We start from the raw sequence: 17,150 nt of genomic DNA on the forward strand, positions 1-17,150 counted from the left end.
AAAGTTGATGAACAGAACAAACAAACCATTGATTCTGAACTCTCGGACCCTTTAGCCAAGCAGCGAGTCCTTTCACCGGCTGCATTTCCTTGTTTTCAGACTGGAAATTTCCAAGATCTTGAAAAGCTCCTACCTGCGGGGACTAAACATGGCCTCCTTCTTTGTGGCCAGCAAGATCATCATCTTCATCACCGTCTGCGTCTACGTGCTGACGGGAAATGAGCTGTCTGCCGGCACAGTCTTCATGGCCATCTGTCTGTACGGAGCCGTCAGACTCACCATCACTCTCTTCTTCCCCTTCGCCATCGAGAAGCTCTCAGAGTCTCTGATCAGCATCAGGAGGATTAAAGTGAGTGTGTCAGAGTGTGTAAGCATGTCCAGGTGGTTTGTTATTGATGGTAATTGAAATGTTCAATGTCAATTGTCAGAATTTTCTCCTGCTGGATGAGGTTGATCCTCAGCATCAAGGGCTTCCTGTGGCAGAGAAGAAAGACTGTATGGTGACCATTCAGGATTTATCGTGCTACTGGGACATGGTGAGACAGGCTGAGTTTTCTTTTTCCTAGATTGGATACCGTATGATATTCCTTAATGCCGAAGCTTGCCGGAAAAGTGGTGAGTCAAGAAGCCAAAGACGTTTGTTTTCTACAGATGCTTGAAGCTCCAACTTTACAGAATGTGTCACTATCAGTGAAATCAGAGCAGCTTGTGGCCGTAATTGGACCCGTTGGTGCTGGAAAGGTCTGTTCTCATGTACATTCCTAAATTGTTACTGCAGATATCTAAAATAGCTCGAGCACAATTCCTGTTTTATTATTTTAGGCAGAACCGCCCCTTCAATTGTGATAAGGAACATCACCTATGATACCTTAATGCAAAGATTCTTTACATGTTTTTCTGTGTTTTCCCATCAAGTCGTCTCTGCTCAGTGCTATACTGGGTGAGCTGAGTCAGGCGGCTGGTGCTGTGAAGGTCAAAGGTGAGCTGACTTACACTTCCCAGCAGCCTTGGATTTTCCCTGGAACGATTCGAAGCAACATCCTTTTCGGCAAACCACTCAACCCTCTGATTTACAGCCGAGTTCTGAAGGCCTGCGCCCTCAAGAGAGTAGGGCTCGTGCCTTTTGCTGGTACTTTACTGCATGTTGAGGTGTGACTGACTGGTACAGGCTGTATTTAAACCCCGATCAGGACATGGAACTGTTGCCAGGTGGCGATTTGACAATGGTTGGTGACAGAGGAGCTAATCTCAGCGGAGGGCAGAAGGCAAGAGTCAGCTTAGCAAGGTGTGCTGGCTAACTGTGCAGCATTAGCTTCCTTTGTTGTCATGCGAGGGAGATAAACACTGCATTGGTGCCTTCAGAGCCGTCTATCAGGATGCAGACATCTACCTGCTGGACGATCCTCTCAGCGCCGTGGACGCCGAGGTGGGACGACATCTCTTTGAACAGTGAGGCGCTTTTTTTCCCATGGAGAAAATTGTGTTTTCGTTTTCAAGGGTGTGAGCGATTGCTTTTTCTCCAGGTGTATTTGTGGAGTGTTGAAGAAGAAGCCTCGTATCCTGGTGACTCACCAGCTCCAGTATCTGAAGGCTGCAGATGAAATTGTTGTCTTAAAGGAGGTATTCCTGGATGTTTCTGTGTATATGTGTGTTTATTGGTGTTGCTAAGGCCTTTCTTTGTCCAAATGAATGAAAACACCTATTTGTGCAAGTTGTTGTCCATTGAATGTCAATCTTACAGATGCTAGCTTCACTCTCTCTGGTTATTAGGGTCACATGGTGGCACGGGGGACCTACAATGAATTGCAGGGCTCTGGACTCGATTTTACCTCATTGCTCAAGGAGGAGGAGGGACAAGAGGAGGAGAAGCAGGACCCCAGCACCGTCTCTGTGTGCCGTGGTCACCATGACAACTCGGTGTCATCTCTGTCGTCCCTTTCATCCTCCCAGCACTCTTTATTTGATGTTGGAGAATCTCAGGCAGTGGTTGGTATATTTGAAATCCTAAAATGATCAAATTTCAAGTCTGCTTCAATAGAAATAACACGGAATATGTCACAATATTGTTATGTGGTAACTTGGTCACTAGAGGGCGGAAGTGACTAAGGTTTTCTCTGCTGCTCATTAACTCCGGATGGCTGTCATTTACTGGAGTGTCTATCTTTAGGTAGTGCATCCACCAGAAGAAGAAAGCCGCTCAGAGGGAAACATCAGCCTGCATCTGTATGTCAAGTATTTCAGAGCAGGCGCTAACTTCCTGGTTCTCTTGATCCTGATTTGTATCAATGCACTAGCACATGTGAGTGTTGTTACTTTTATGTGAAAGGTGTGTTTTCATTTTTGGTTTAAAATACCAGATGGCTTATGTGCAGATGTCGTTCTGATGCGTTTACTTGTCTAATTCCTTTTTTTTCTTTTTTAGATTGCATTTGTGCTGCAGGACTGGTGGCTTGCTTATTGGTGAGGAAACCAATTTGCTTCTAATATTGTTTCATTTGTCTTCTCGCAAAAAGAGAAGACAAATCTTTGCAAAAAAAATAAAGCAGGTCTTAACAGAACTATTTACTTAGACTGCAAATGGTTGCTGCATGAATAGAAATCCGGTTGCACCAAACTTTTTCTTTGCTATTATGCACAGTGACCTTGCACATGAGACCAGTGTGGTTTGTACAGTGTCTTCCTGCAGGAGCTTTCTTTTATTGTTGTGTTTATTTCTCCTTGTGTATTTGTGGCTCTTTTGTGGGTGATTTGCAGGGCCTCTGAACAGAAGCGCGTCAATGTGACAGAGCACTTCAATAGCAGCTTCCCTCAGCAGCTGGACCTTGACCTGTACCTAGGTGTTTACGCAGGTGAACCTTGCCGAGGGCATGTTTCTTTTTGTGTAGTATCGAGCCTCTGAATGTGTCAGCCAGTTCTTTGGCTGTGGCCCAAGGCCTTCAAGGCTCAGTGTATGTGTACATGGGTCTCAGGTGTACAGGGAGATAGCAGCCCCTTTCTACTTCTCTGCTGTTGAATTGTTCTGATTTTGTCCCTGTGAGTCCAAGCCTCTTCATCGTTTCAGGCTGTGTATTCACTGCCATATATCAGCATTTGTGACCAAAGAGCGAGAGAAAGAGAGAGAGAGAGAGAGAGAGAGAGAGAGAGAGAGAGAAAACATCACTGAAGGAAAATCTTAAGTGGAAGTTATCTCCTTTTGTGCATCATTCACTATGCTTAATAAGAGTCCCTTTAATGCATGGGTGACCTTGGATTGAAGGCACAAGGATGGCATTATAGTGTGCTGATGGAGTTTTTTTCTGTTCTTTTGTCAGGTTTAACAGCTACTTCTGTTGTATTTGGATTCCTTCGTTGTTTGCTCTTCTTCAACGTCCTTGTGAACTCGGCTCAAAATCTACATGACAGCATGTTCAACGCCATCCTGCAGACCCCAGTTCAGTTTTTTGACGTCAACCCTATCGGTAAGTTGGGTCTGCTTCTCGACAGGCTTGCATTTGAGCAGGTGGTTAATGATGATGAAGAGGACGCTCTGTTGGTAGGCTTGAAGAGGTTGTTGTTCTAATATCCCGCCACTAGAGCGCAGACTGCTACTTAGCTTTTCCAGTTTTGAAGCCTTGCAGCCGGCCACATGCACCCCTCTCATGTCTGCACATTTTCAAAATGGGACTATGTGCTGAAAAACGGGTTTATATATTTACATATTATCGGACTATTTCAAATTTTCAAATTCACTTTTTAGTTGCAGGATTTTATTTTATTTTTTATAAGTAAATTTAATTGTCTCCGAAAAGTGGATTGTTGGGTGTAAAGCCGGTGTTAACAAATCAGTCAAAAGGTGATATGGGTTGAGACACTATTCACACATTCTAAATAGTGAAATCAGTTAAAAGAGTTTGTTCATTTTTATTGTGTGTCTGTAGAAAAGCCAACCAGTCGCGGTGCATAAATGCAGTTTACACTAAATCTTAGACAATGTTGTTTGGATCCCAGAACTGTCGATACAGCGATAATTGCCCTGCATGAGTATGATTCGATTATTTAATTGGGTTCCTACAGTGATGCAGACGGGTCACAAGAGAGGGCAGATAGACCTGATTTTAACCTTTTTTCAAGAGGGCGGCTGTTATAAAATATTTGTGTTAAAGAGTTCAATTTTAAAAAAGTTGTTAAGATCTTTTGATTTCATCCTGAAGATTTTTTTGTATTAATGAACTTTAATTATGGGTGATAATGTTGTTGCAATCTGTCATTCATCTCCAAAGGCAACTGTCATGTGGCCCACTTTGATAACTTTTAATTTTTCTGGAGCATTGTTCACCTGTCGGAAGATAATTACTCCGTCTAATCTCTTCATAGTGACATGCATGTAAGACACAATCAGCTCGGCTGGGAATTCTCAACAAGAAGGGAACTTGTATCAGTATAATGAGTTTTAACAAGCCGGTAAAACAAATCTAAGTATGATTCGAGGGTGTTCGGGAGCGCGTTGTTTCCTCTGACATTAAATGTGGGTGTTGCGACAAAGCTCTCCTTTGCAAAGCTGCTCTCAGACAAACACCACGGATTTTAATCTTTGCTTTTTGTTTTTGCTGCCGTCTTTATGTCACGCTTCGGACTACCTGGCAGATTATCTGGGTGCGCCTTGCCCGGTGATCTGTGCACAGGAGCAGGACAAACACTTTGAATAATGTAATGATCTGTTTAATCGTGCGGCAAAGAAGCGACTTAACACACTCGGCTATCTGATTGCTATCAGTTATCGTGGTATGACCAGTCCAGCCATTGCAACGTGGCCGTCGGGCTGGCAAACGTGGCCCCAGCCTTTTGCTGTGAAATTAATCAGTGATTTTTATTTTTTTTTGCAACAGAAAACAGCGGGACTTCCTTTCACCTCCTCTCTACCTTATTTTTGCCATCACTTCTTTCACAGCTGCGTACACACACACTGCACTGCCATAAGTGGGAGTAATTTGTAAGTGTGTGTTGTTAAGGATTTGACATCTGTTTACATGTGTAAGTGATAGGTGCACCGCTGCTGAACAGGCCCACTGTTTGGTAGCTGTCCATGGACTTAAAGGTTACCATTTCAAGCATCGCTGCACAAAGGTCTTATTTGTTATTCTGTGAATGTGGTTTTTAACAATCGAGTACAGCAGAGGTGACGAGTTATTGATGGGAAGGCACTGTGGCTGTTTGTGAACAGCCTCTAAATGTGTTGAATCTTGTTCCTTTGTCATCTATTTGTCTACTAAAATAGTTGGTTTTTTTTAGGTTATACAGATTTGATTCTAATAATATAATTTGATATGTTTTATGATATTTAGATCTTTAGCCGATTTTGCCTCTAAAATTGCTGTTTGATTTGTAAAACATTCTTTTATTAATCGCCTTTAATTTTAGCAGTGTGGACAGTGTTATTGCAGCCATTCATCCAGACGCGATCCCGTTAAAGCGGCACAGACAGCGCCGGATGCGTTGAGCTGATGGTGATCCCTGTAATTTAGTGTCATTGAGTGGTTTAATCCCCTCAGAGACTGCAGGCCAGGGCTTCTGCTCATCAGCACAGTCGAGGAGGACACACACCCGCACATCTACAGTCCCCCCCCCCCCTTCCCCCCACACACACATCAACGTACCGTCGGAGGCCGTGCGACTGTAAGGCGTCACTCAGTTTCTGTCGATGCAGGAAACATTAGATCTTCTGTCACCGGTGATGTGAGGGTCTAATTGCATCTATGGGGTCAATGTTTTGAATGTCTGTATTTCAGGCCTAGGATGCAAGCGTGTTTAGAGTGAAGTGGAGAAACTAGTGAAGACAGGACGATGATATCGAGGTGTGTAAATTGAATGTGGAGATGCAGCCTTATGTGTGTGTGTGCAGGATGGCTGATAGGGCCCCCCCTCACTCGGCACTTCCACTATTTAATTGCATGAAAGGGAAGGAGAGGAGATTGCAGGAGCCTGGCGGTGCGAGCGAAGAGAATGGATTTAGAATGTATTAGTATTGGCAGCAAGGCGCCGGCGGTGGGAGGCTGTCCCAGGCCCGTGGGCCCTTCATGGAAGTGCAGGTGAGCTGTACCACCTCCAGCCTCAGCAGCTCCCCCTCCTCACCCCGGTGTTCCTTCAGTATCGCGCTTGCTTCATTGAAAGGCCCTGCGACTGCACTGGGCCCACACGTGGTGCGACTCTCAGTCGTCCCGTTATCTTGATGTTTACAGGGAACAGCGATTTGCCACACATCTTGCTCAAGCCAGACCCCACTGTTCCACTTCTTTAGGAGTGATTTGGGGCCCTGCTCACCTCATATCTCCGCCCATGGGGCCACCTTGGTCGGCGGCGCTTGATAATTTCAGAACCTGGAAAAGTGGTACAAATCACCCCTGGAGTCTAAAACCATGAGAAATTGACTGATACTAATGCTGCTGATATCCTGAGACACCCATACCCTCCGCCACACAATAGGTGATATTGTTGACAGCCGCCCGTTGTGATTGAAGGCATTGTCCCTCGCCGATCTTACCTCATAGACATTTCCATGAAGTGAACGTCTTTGTGTAACTGCATCGCTGTAATGTATCCCCTGTATAGTGTGTGCAGGATGGAGCAGGGTCTCTACTTTATCCCCTCTGAAACTCTGTTAACTGAGCCGCTTGTCTAACAGCTGATAGCTGACTGATGTTCTCTGCTCTATCACCCTCCGAGCACAGTATGATGTAACCCAGAGAAATCTATCCTCTCCTTATTGGCATTGTTCATAAGATATGCATGAATTTAGGTCATCTATGGCTTACACAGTGAAATTACATAAAATATTATTGGATCTTCTGCAAACACCATTTGACAAGTACCCCCCTCCCATCCCCAGACTAAAGCAGCAGTATAGAGTAGGAGCTTTACCCCCGTGCTTGAACCCTCCCCTCGGGATGTCTGTATGCTAAAGGAGCACTCACACTGTGAATAAGATTAGTCTGCCTCCAAGTGTACAACATGCTTATGCCACTTGACTTTGAATCAGTGCTGATTTGGAGCATTGCTGGGTTGTTGTGGGGAATAATGCTCTGGCGGGGTTTATGCAATGGCTGTTATGGGGAGCCCGGCCTCGTCTGCATGCATGTTTTTAGGCGGGAGCGGCATTTTGGATAAAGCTGTAAGCTGCTTACGGCCGTGGAGAGAGGTGATTACAGGGCCCACCTCCACTGGGCTGACGGGGAGGCTGGGAGGCAACTTTAAGGTCAGTGGTGCCACGGCTCCACCATGCCTCCAGCGTGCCATTCCGCCACATCCTGCCAGCATGTCAGTCGGCTGTTTCCTCTCTCGGCCCTGTGCCAAATTCCATCTTGATTCCCGATATATTCAGTGCGTCCGTAAGCTCATTTATGTACCGGTGTGGTTAGGTTTACTTTATCACGTGTCGTACCAGGAAATATTCTTGTTGTTTAGTGATGTGTCAATGAATTTCTGAGGAAACATTGGGATATTATTTTGCGGGTGCTTTGACACACTGTGTATACAGCACACAAAAGCTTCTTGGGCTTATTTCTCCTGAGTTGAGCCCAGTTCTAGTGCCAATACTGACACTATAATGTCACTATTGAGTCTGAAAGTTTCCTACAGGGACAGAGATAGAGAGGTTTTCTCAGTTGCCTGCCTTTAGGTAGTATTTATTGTGGGGATTTGCTATCACTGACCCTGCAGTAAACAGTGTGCAAAAGCAGCTGGAGTGTAATCTTATGTGCCATGGGATCGGGATAGGGGAGAAGAATCGCAAAAAGGGTGACAATAAAAAACTGCTGCAGCAACCTGCAGAGCAGCAGCCAAAATAAGAGACACCTGAGCAGATCTGAGGCGACTCAGTTAACGTCACAGACACTGAGTGTCAGGGCTGAAAGGAACGCAGATGCTGTTGTCCTTTTATTTCCACATAAAGAGCTTTTCCTGGTATGCCACAGAAAGAGTCGGAGAGGCTTTATCAAGTAATGATTCATTAAGTGTAGTTTTTTTTTGTATTATTATCTGATCATGCTACAGTTATGGCACCTTTTCTTTTAGAGTAGAAGTGCCATAGTTGACAATTCTTGAATGGCCTGATGAATGAGAATATTGTCTTTTGTGTGAATGCAGAAGCGTTCTCTCATGCTATAGAAAAAGTCTGTCCCTTTAATCTCTCACTTTTTTATTTGTTCAGTTTGTATTAAGAATATGACTGGGAGATGCGACCTTGGGTCACGCCATGATTTATGATATAAATAACATAATAAATTTCCTCAGAGTGTTTATTTAATATTCATATATTCGGGGATTCACGTTTTTTTTATTTTAATTTTCTATAGACCTTGACATCAAAACTGCAAACTATGAAAAATCTGAGGACTTGAGCTTTTGGTACTTAATTATCAGACCTGGATTGACTGAAGCAGTGTGTATTGAAGAGTACGAATGTACTTATAAATTCAGAAAAACAAAATGAATTTACTGTAAAACCCGTACATCTTAATGCATATCTGATTATAAATATATGGGGTGTCATTATGCAATAATAATGCAATAATGCAAAAATTAATGCAAAATTGTGCCACTGAGGGGATTCTAATCTTTTCTCTTGTGCTATTTTCAAGGAAGGATCCTCAACAGGTTTTCAAAGGACATTGGTTACCTGGACTCTCTGCTCCCATGGTCGTTTGTGGACTTTATCCAGGTGAGTCTCACCTCGACAGGTTTGGTCGCTAGAGCTGCAGCATGGGAAGGCCATTTCATGCCTGGCTAAACCTGCTTTGTGGTCTGGGTCCCCTAATCTGGAAACAATTACTGTAGGATTACCTGCCAGCGCAGCCCAGCGCCTGCACAGATTTAATAAAAGTGTGCACAGGCTGAGGGTGTGGCTCCCTCAGTGTGACACAACAGAAGCCGCATCTGGAGACTAAGCAAGTGATTGGGAGAGAGAACGCTACCAAACAGGAAATAAAGGCCAGGGGATGACAATATGGAGGAGAAGAGCAGAGGGGCGGGTGAACAAGGATGATGTTTTGAATAGCAAAGGCAAGATGCGGTGAGCAGCAGGCGTACGATGTGTTTGTGGAAATGGAAGTGGGTTATGGCGGGGGGGAGTTCCAGGAGAGGGACTTGCCCAACATAATGCAATTCCCCTAATGATTTCCCATCCTATATAACTGGTAGCCAACGGCCACCCTGGTGCAAAAGCAGGTCGAGTTACCAAATGCCACCCTACTGCCGAGACAGCCATCTCTCACGAAAGCCTACGGAGAAGAGGCTCATGCACCTAGCGCCACAAAGAAGGGAATGTTCGCCACACAATTCGAGGTAGAGGAGCAGGCGTGGTTCTTTGGTTTGGGCCAGAGAATAGAACAAAGGCGCACTGAAAATGAATCCCCTGTCCACAATGCCTGAGTGATGTTTGTGGCAGATACCCATCTCACAGTAGACAAAAGCCATCTTAAATGCTAAACGCACAAAAGATCATATGTACAAAAGCTTTTTGTCTTCTATAGTTTCCCTCATTTTGATAATGAGCTGAATGGACTAAAATAACTTTGTGGAAGCTCCGTCTGTGAAACGGTAAAACCCACAGGAGAGAAAACGGTTTATTTGCTTTACCTGCTTTTATAGTGAAATGCAGGACTAAGTACGATGTTCTGCGTGGCAGCATCTAAAATTAGTGGCAGGGGTCCAAATGTGTCATGTTTCTGATGTATTGCATTGTAAAGTGCCTATTTATTCTGATAACTGACAATGATGGCATCCTTTGGACAAAAGCCTTTAGTTTGTGTTTTATTCTGCAGGTGTCTTTCATGAAGAGCACTTTAATGCTTTCAGGAAGGAAGATTTTCACTCTTTTTATCAAAGTATTAGCCATGCAGAAAAGCTGCTGATCCCGACTATTGTTGCTCATTGGCAGAGGGACATTTCCCCATAGTCATTGTTTAAACGGTTGTCAGGGGGGAATAAAGTGAAACTTCATAAACAATACCCTAACTGGTTTATCTCTCTCTATGGGGAGAGGGCGCTTCTGTGTGGGGATTTGCACCAGAGCCTCCCCATTATAGTGGAGTAAGCACTTCACAGCGCTCACACACTGCCCCCATACTTGCCTAACAAGGAGATTCCCTGGAGCTAGTGGAACCTGGTTACACCCCAGACTCCAGGTCTTGTTTAGGAGTAATTTTGTGTATGGGGAAATAGGCTCCTTTTCTCACCTCTTTTATGGTCATGGGACAATGTCAGAAATGGCAATTAAAAACACCTCAGGGTTTAGGGACTGTCAGCTTTTGTGTCGACTTGACCTTTAAATCCTGGGTTGCCTCTGTTTTCAGAAAGAGGTGGGGGAGGCCAAAACAATGACGGGTGAGTGCGAGGCCTTTCAGCATAGGATTTTGTCTGAAGGCTCTTGACCAAGTCGTACCCCGAACTGTGGGGTCCACATTCAGGGCTCTTCCTAATCATCCACCCCTACCTCTCTCTGTCAGCGCCAGGACATCAGTGAAAGTTACAGAGGGATTGCACCTACAGCCTGTGTAGACGGTGAGGGAAACAGGACGTAAATATATTCTGTATGCATTTAAAAAAAGAAGCACACAAAGTAAGAGCGAGGACGGCTATTGTGCAGAAACACGGGCAGGTGGACGGTCGCGAGGGTCCGTACATTGTGGCACATTGTGTTTCAGGTCTTTTCAGCGGCTTTGTGGGATATGAGAACTGCTGACGTAATGCTGAAAGCTGTAGGATGGGATTTCACCGGCTTTCTCTGCTCCTTTACCATGCCGGTGACTGAAGGATTGAAGAATGCTTTGGCTCCAGGCGCTGCACAAGTTATCCTGAGAAACAGAGGAGCCAGTCCTGTGTGAAAATATATAGGCTGCCCTGCAAATCCCTCTGGAACATTGTTTATGGCAGTGCCGTTAACTTCTACTCAGGCAACCGCATTGTGTTATGGGCACATTTGTTTATAGGGTTGCTCAACTGACCGCTCTGCAATACCACGGATGGTCATTTGATGCGAGCACTGGCCAGCAAAAGCTTCCAGTGCGCGTATGCCTGGTCTCCCAGGACGCTGCGGTTCAACACCTCGGCAGCTCCGACTCAGACGTACGTGCCTGGGAACTTACATAACATACAGCCCGTTATATTCTCTGGTCTCACCTTGTGTCAGTATAATGAAGATATTCAAGTCTGCGCTTTCTCGGAATGACTTTTGTGTTTGTGATTAGCTTTTTGTGTAGTTTTGGAGATGCTTTAGTATTGTTTACAAGAGGATGAAGGGGTGGAAAGGAAGGACTGAAGTGATTTATAGGAGAAAGAGAAGGTGTGTGTGTGTGGATGTGTGTGTGAGAGAGGCCGCATTTCAAAGCCTTTCTCTTATTTCCAAAACGGGGTTGGAAATCAGCAGCTTGACTGAGCCCAAATAAGTGACTTCTTTTACCTTTTCACGGCACACAAAGGCCTAATCCTAGGACTACTTGAACCACCAATGTAGACAGCGACTGAGACCACCACAGTATGTGTCAGACCCTCCTCACCACACACAAAACACATTGACTGCAGCTTTATGAAGTGAAAATGGGCCAGAAAGGGAAAATGTGAAGGAGGTGTCCACAGTCATTTCTCCCAAAGAAAAGCCACAGCATCTGGGCATTTAATGGTAAAATAAAGCCCAAAGACAGGGCAGAATAGATTGGGTCACTCACATTGTTCCAGAGCCTGAGTGGAACAGCCCTGTTTTGTTCCGGTACCACTGACCTTTGCGACTTATTGCGCCGCTCTGTCACGGAGGAGTGTGGAGTGAAGACAAAAATTCCAGCGATGACAGAGGATGGCTTTTCTTCTCCCTGCTTTCCTCGCGCTTCCTGTTTTGTTTGCGTTTTTTTCCCAGTGGCAGATATTGTGCACTGTCAGTAAATAAAGGGAGGATGAAAAATTGGCTGTAAAAGGCACCACTGATTCCCTGTGGCCGGAAAGATAGTTAATTAAAGGCAAGTGTTTATTTTTCTGCTGTGGAACAACGGTCGCTATCATTGCTGAACACAAATATAGCAATTAACTTCAATTTTCTGCATTTATTTGGACATCAAAGTGCTGATTTAATCGTCGACAAAATAAAGTAATTAGGGCCAGCAATGATCTCAATGGTCTTTGGACACTGTACTGCTCCCAGTTTGCCTGAATGGCTGAATCGCATGCGTGCAGTAGCTTTCTTTTCTTGCTAAAGAGCAATTAGCGCTAATTCTTTATTTAAACAGTTTGTGTACAAAGCCTTTCATCCTTTTATCCACTTTTATGTGCAGTGGGATATGGCTTTGGGAGTTTTCTCTTCCTGTGTGGTTTCATAGAAGATATGGATGTGGTGCATGCTCGTACGGTCACTTATCTGAGACATCTCGTGTGCAGTGTGGGTGGGGGCCCGTGGTGTTCCCGATGCTGACAAGATAAGCGCCAGACCACGCAAATGGATGACATCAAACGCAGCCTTGGCGACATCGGGCCCTAGGGAGCAGGAGGAGGCAAGACTCCTATCTAAGGATTCCTGTTCCTCTGCTGTCAATGCAGATGACCCCACTGTCAGATAAGCCTGCCTTGGACCTACTTGGGATGAAACGGGTCCAATTAGTCTCTAAATGACCCCTGTCAGCAAACATGAATGAGCAGTTTGGCTCCCAAATCAGCACCAGGCAGGCAAACAAAAAGCATTTTTGCTAAGACATTTGTTCAGTCAATATTTGATCCCCCATAACATGCAGTAATGGCTCATGTAGCACCATCTCACGTTGCAGTCTGGTAGCCTTCCATCAAGGCTCAGATTGAAACTTATGTAGTGTGAAATTCTTGGGATCAGTTGTGCTCAGCAGCTTCCCCTCGCTGTTTGATTGTGTGGGCTCCACCACAGTTATGGTTTGACTAGTAAAACCCTCTTATCAGAACTGCAAATGGAATTGAGTAGCTTTTCATCATAGAAGTAGACTGAAAGTGATCATGCTTAAATGTGTGTTTAAGTGGCAGATAACATCCGTAATTAAGGTGCTAAATTGAATTTTCATCTCTCTTGGCTAGTCTGAGGCCACTGAAGGTAAGAGTATGATCCTAATCTCCCCATTTTTGGAGTCATCTCTTTGGGACGTGTCTAATTTCAGGGTGTGGGGTTCCAGATTTGTCCATTGAATATGAACTACTCGCAAAGTATACATTTGAGATATCAGGAAATGCTGCTCAAACAATAATTTACTGTCAAAAATATATGAAAATAATTGCTTTTATTAAAATTTGCACTCTAACATACTTTTAAGAGATGAGTTAACAAACTCTAAATGTTGCTATTCCAATTATCTGTAGGGTCCGGCACTCCCCTCTGACCCCCACAAGGAAAATGGATGGATGGATGGATGGATGGATGGATGGATGGATGGATGGATGGATGGATGCAGTAGCAGTTGGAATCAGGGACGCTCATTAAGTTGATCAGTGGGCCAATCATGAACACAGTATCACATTACAAAGAACAAGACATAACAAGTAAACAACTAAAAAACAAAAAACACCATTTTCACTAAGACAGTGTCACACTCGTGGGTCGTGGGTCACCACATATGGAAGGTAAACTGCATATAAAATCCTCAACCTAATACAAAACCGCATGAGCTAATTAATTAGCAACTTGAGAGTTCTGGAACCTACTCACAGAGGACAGGTACCCAAACATGAAAAAATGTGCTACTTTATTGACTGTATTATTCGGGTCCTCTCTTGTTTTTGTGAATCAGGATCTTCTCACATGAAGATTATTAATTTAAATGACAGCTTCATGATTACTGATGATCATTTGGAGGCCTGCCTGCTGACTATGCAACCCTGGCTGATTGGTTGTATTAAAGGTCATCAGCGTAGTAAGATGATGAACAAAAACGTTGTGCTATAAGGGTTAAAGCTGTTTTGAAAGGTACACCACCATATTGTGGGCGTGAGTGTATATATGTATACAAAGTGTATATGAAGTGACCAGCAGGAAGTGTGAGAGTCCAATATAAATACAGTGCCATAAAAATGTTTTTCAAAATACCTTGTGTATTTCCCTAAAGCTTAAATATTTCAACTTTGAGGATTTATCTTTGAAAAATGCACAAAAGTGTTCACATTTTAGCATGTAGAATAACATCTCCAGGCGGCGCATTGGTGTCATTAGCTCGGTCCTGCTTGTGCAGCTCCTGTATCCCGGGCTGATTTGTCACAGAGCCAATAACATGGGTGATGAGTCACTGTGTTGTTGAGGCTGGGGTGGCTGATGTATCACACACCCACAGTGTGGTTCCCAGAGTCCTCTGCCAGTCACTGCGGCCATGCTTGTTGGCTGGCTGCTCTGCCAGAGAGACTTAGAGGTCAGAGGTGTTGAAGGGAAAGCCCGCGGGAGTCAGGGATATGAGCTGCAGTGGCCAAGCGGCAAATTCTCACCTGCTTCTAAGTGAGAATTAACGTAGTGATCATTTTCCATTCACACTGCGAGTCACACGACCTCAGTCCCACAACCTGCTGTTCCCTCGCTGTATGTCCCCAGTGGCCTCACACAAACACAGCTGAAAGGGCTTCTTGTTTAGCTTTAAGAAGTGTGTGTCCCACTGCACACAGCAGCAGTGGAGATCCTGACTGTGTTGCACTGGGCTAACATCGCTCCGTCTCTCTCAGGTGTTCCTCCAAGTCATCGGAGTTATTGCCGTAGCTGCTGTCATCATCCCCTGGATCCTTATCCCAGTTGCTCCCCTTCTTGCCATCTTCCTGTATCTGCGATGCTACTTCCTGCAGACCTCAAGGGACATCAAGCGGCTAGAGTCTACAAGTAATCTTTTTTTCTTTTTGTGTGGTGGGCTGGGCTTGTCCATTTGTGATAAGAGACAAAAGCAGACCACAGGAATGCTAATAGACCATTGAAGAAAGCCATGGCCATTAGCATAAAGGCTAAAGGCGGTTGTGGCCTATAGTTGGGCCACACGCAGTTTCCTCTAGAGATGAGAGTTCATGACATCACACACAAAGGAGAAAAATGCCAAGTGTGCATGACTTGGCCATTTCAGGCCTGGGATCATCTTTTTATTCTGGGCTGGAAGCTCCAGTGCACATTGACCAACAGGTCCCATCATCTTAACGAACAAAGGTGCCGTTAAAAGGTTCCGAGCGGCTTTGGATCGGTCCATGTTTCGCAATCTTAACAAAACAAAAGGAGCTGAAAGAAAACTTCATTCAGCCTTTCCCTAATGTGAAATAGTTTAGTGTCATATTACACATTTGTATGATGTGGAACACTGCCATGACAACGCTGTTGCCCAGATGGCGTGGACAAAAGGAATTCATCGTGCCAAAAAACTTAACTCAAAAATAGCCACCTGACCTGTACATGAGCTCCTGAGCAATTCACGAGTGACTGATAATTCTGTGCCATAAATGTAGGTGACCATTAAAAATATTGCCCGTGTGATTGCTTTCAGCTCGGAGTCCTGTCTTCTCCCATCTTTCGTCCACCCTCCATGGCCTGAGCACCATCCGTGCATTCAAGGTTCAGCAGGCTTTTCAGCAAATGTTTGATGAGTTTCAGGATATTCACTCTGGTAAGATTAGAGAGGTACCTCTGATACAAGCACGCAGAGGTTTGAGGTTAACATGTCCTTCATTATCTGTGTTCACTGACAGAGGCCTGGTTCCTATTCTTGACCACTTCCCGCTGGCTCGCTGTGCGTGTTGATGGCATTTGCTCCGTTTTTGTCACCACCACAGCTTTTGCCTGCCTCTACTTCAGGGACGGTACGGAATGGTCATTTTTTTTATCATCAAATGTAACACATCTGGCATGTGAGACATGACTAATGACATGATGTCACGTCTTTTTGATATTGCAGAGCTGGAACCAGGTTCTGTTGGTCTGGCGCTGTCTTACGCCATGACTCTTACTGGCATGTTTCAGTGGGGCGTCAGGCAGAGTGCAGAGATTGAGAACATGGTGAGACTATACACACAGGCCAAATGTCTTTATGTGACAGGAAGTGTCCTGTTAAACACTGTTATATATGACATGAAATGTGATATCAGTCTGTTATAGAATAATGATAAATATCACACCCACAGTTCCGATTAAGACAGTCAAACTACAGCAGATAAACCTGTTGTGATCCTTCTCTAGATGACATCAGTGGAGAGAGTGGTAGAGTATGCAGAGCTGGAGAGTGAAGCACCCTGGGAGACGGATGTGCGGCCTCCGTACGACTGGCCCACGAGAGGCTGCATCACCTTCGACAGAGTCAACTTCTCCCACGGCTCCAGCGAGCCTCTGGTCCTGAAGAACCTGAGTGTTGTCTTCAAACCCAGAGAAAAGGTTCTTGTCTTTATTCTCACCTGTGCGTTCCCTCCTGGTGAGCACAGAGCATGACTTAGGTTGATATGAAGCTAATGTGAAAGGTGGGTTTGTGGTTCTTTTTATGTGGCATTATTTTCTAATCAATTATTAAAAGGGCCTTGCATTGTGCTGCTGTATCTTTGGGACTATACCATTTGTGATTCATGGAATACATATCATGTAATTAAGACTGTTCAAGTGGATCCATTTGTTCCCAATTTGCATTTTGAGCTACCAGAGGACGACAACTATTTATTCACTGTAAGACAGATGAGAGGCCGCGGGTGTGAAGGGAGAGGGTGGCAGCAGAGGGAGATGGTTGAGGATGATTGAAACTGTTTAATGCTCTGGAGGGGGGGCTCTTATTTTGCATGGCTATGGTTGGCCAGGGCGGCTGATTTCACAATGGATGGGTTGATAAGTGTAGAGAGGCTGGTTTTCTCTGATCATGGGAAGGGCTTCTGCCACAGCAATGAAAGGATTTGTGTATCCTGACTGTTCCTCTGACACCCTTTCATAAGAAAATCGACCCTCTCCTAAACCAATCCATATTTTCAATCCCACAGAAACACAAGTCACAGCTGACAAAGTGCATATTTCAAATCAAAACAATGATTTGTGTTCACTATAAATGAGCTCAATCGAAACTATCAAACGTCACCTTTTTCTTCATGCTAAAAGCTCTGTACGGTTTCACTTTCTGTATTATATCACCAGCATACCACATTGTGCTAAAATATTCTACTTTTCAATTTTTCACTTGTGCTCAGTG

At 44.6% G+C, this 17,150-nt stretch overlaps 1 protein-coding gene across 4 annotated transcripts in view; it reads left to right on the forward strand.

Annotated features, from left to right (window-relative positions):
• Window positions 1-17,150, forward strand: part of LOC130529509 (ATP-binding cassette sub-family C member 4-like) — a 28,606-nt gene that overhangs the window by 2,372 nt on the left and 9,084 nt on the right. For 3 of the 4 annotated variants that reach the window (XR_008951594.1, XM_057039817.1, XM_057039840.1), the window contains 18 exons: window positions 100-349; window positions 429-536; window positions 652-741; window positions 916-1,129; window positions 1,210-1,285; window positions 1,363-1,449; window positions 1,524-1,620; window positions 1,771-1,986; window positions 2,168-2,299; window positions 2,423-2,460; window positions 2,755-2,849; window positions 3,312-3,458; window positions 8,613-8,692; window positions 14,680-14,830; window positions 15,477-15,596; window positions 15,679-15,789; window positions 15,885-15,985; window positions 16,166-16,357. Coding sequence is in view for 3 of the 4 variants with exons in the window: in XM_057039817.1 (XP_056895797.1) it covers window positions 100-349; window positions 429-536; window positions 652-741; window positions 916-1,129; window positions 1,210-1,285; window positions 1,363-1,449; window positions 1,524-1,620; window positions 1,771-1,986; window positions 2,168-2,299; window positions 2,423-2,460; window positions 2,755-2,849; window positions 3,312-3,458; window positions 8,613-8,692; window positions 14,680-14,830; window positions 15,477-15,596; window positions 15,679-15,789; window positions 15,885-15,985; window positions 16,166-16,357 (2,305 nt within the window). In the remaining variant the exon portion in view is untranslated. Of the gene's footprint in view, window positions 1-99; window positions 350-428; window positions 537-651; window positions 742-915; window positions 1,130-1,190; window positions 1,286-1,362; window positions 1,450-1,523; window positions 1,621-1,770; window positions 1,987-2,167; window positions 2,300-2,422; window positions 2,461-2,754; window positions 2,850-3,311; window positions 3,459-8,612; window positions 8,693-14,679; window positions 14,831-15,476; window positions 15,597-15,678; window positions 15,790-15,884; window positions 15,986-16,165; window positions 16,358-17,150 lie in introns of all 4 variants that reach the window. The other variant, XM_057039828.1, reaches the window with a different exon arrangement.

The sequence above is a fragment of the Takifugu flavidus genome, chromosome 1 (genome assembly GCF_003711565.1).
Source record: "Takifugu flavidus isolate HTHZ2018 chromosome 1, ASM371156v2, whole genome shotgun sequence".
NCBI lineage: Eukaryota > Metazoa > Chordata > Actinopteri > Tetraodontiformes > Tetraodontidae > Takifugu > Takifugu flavidus.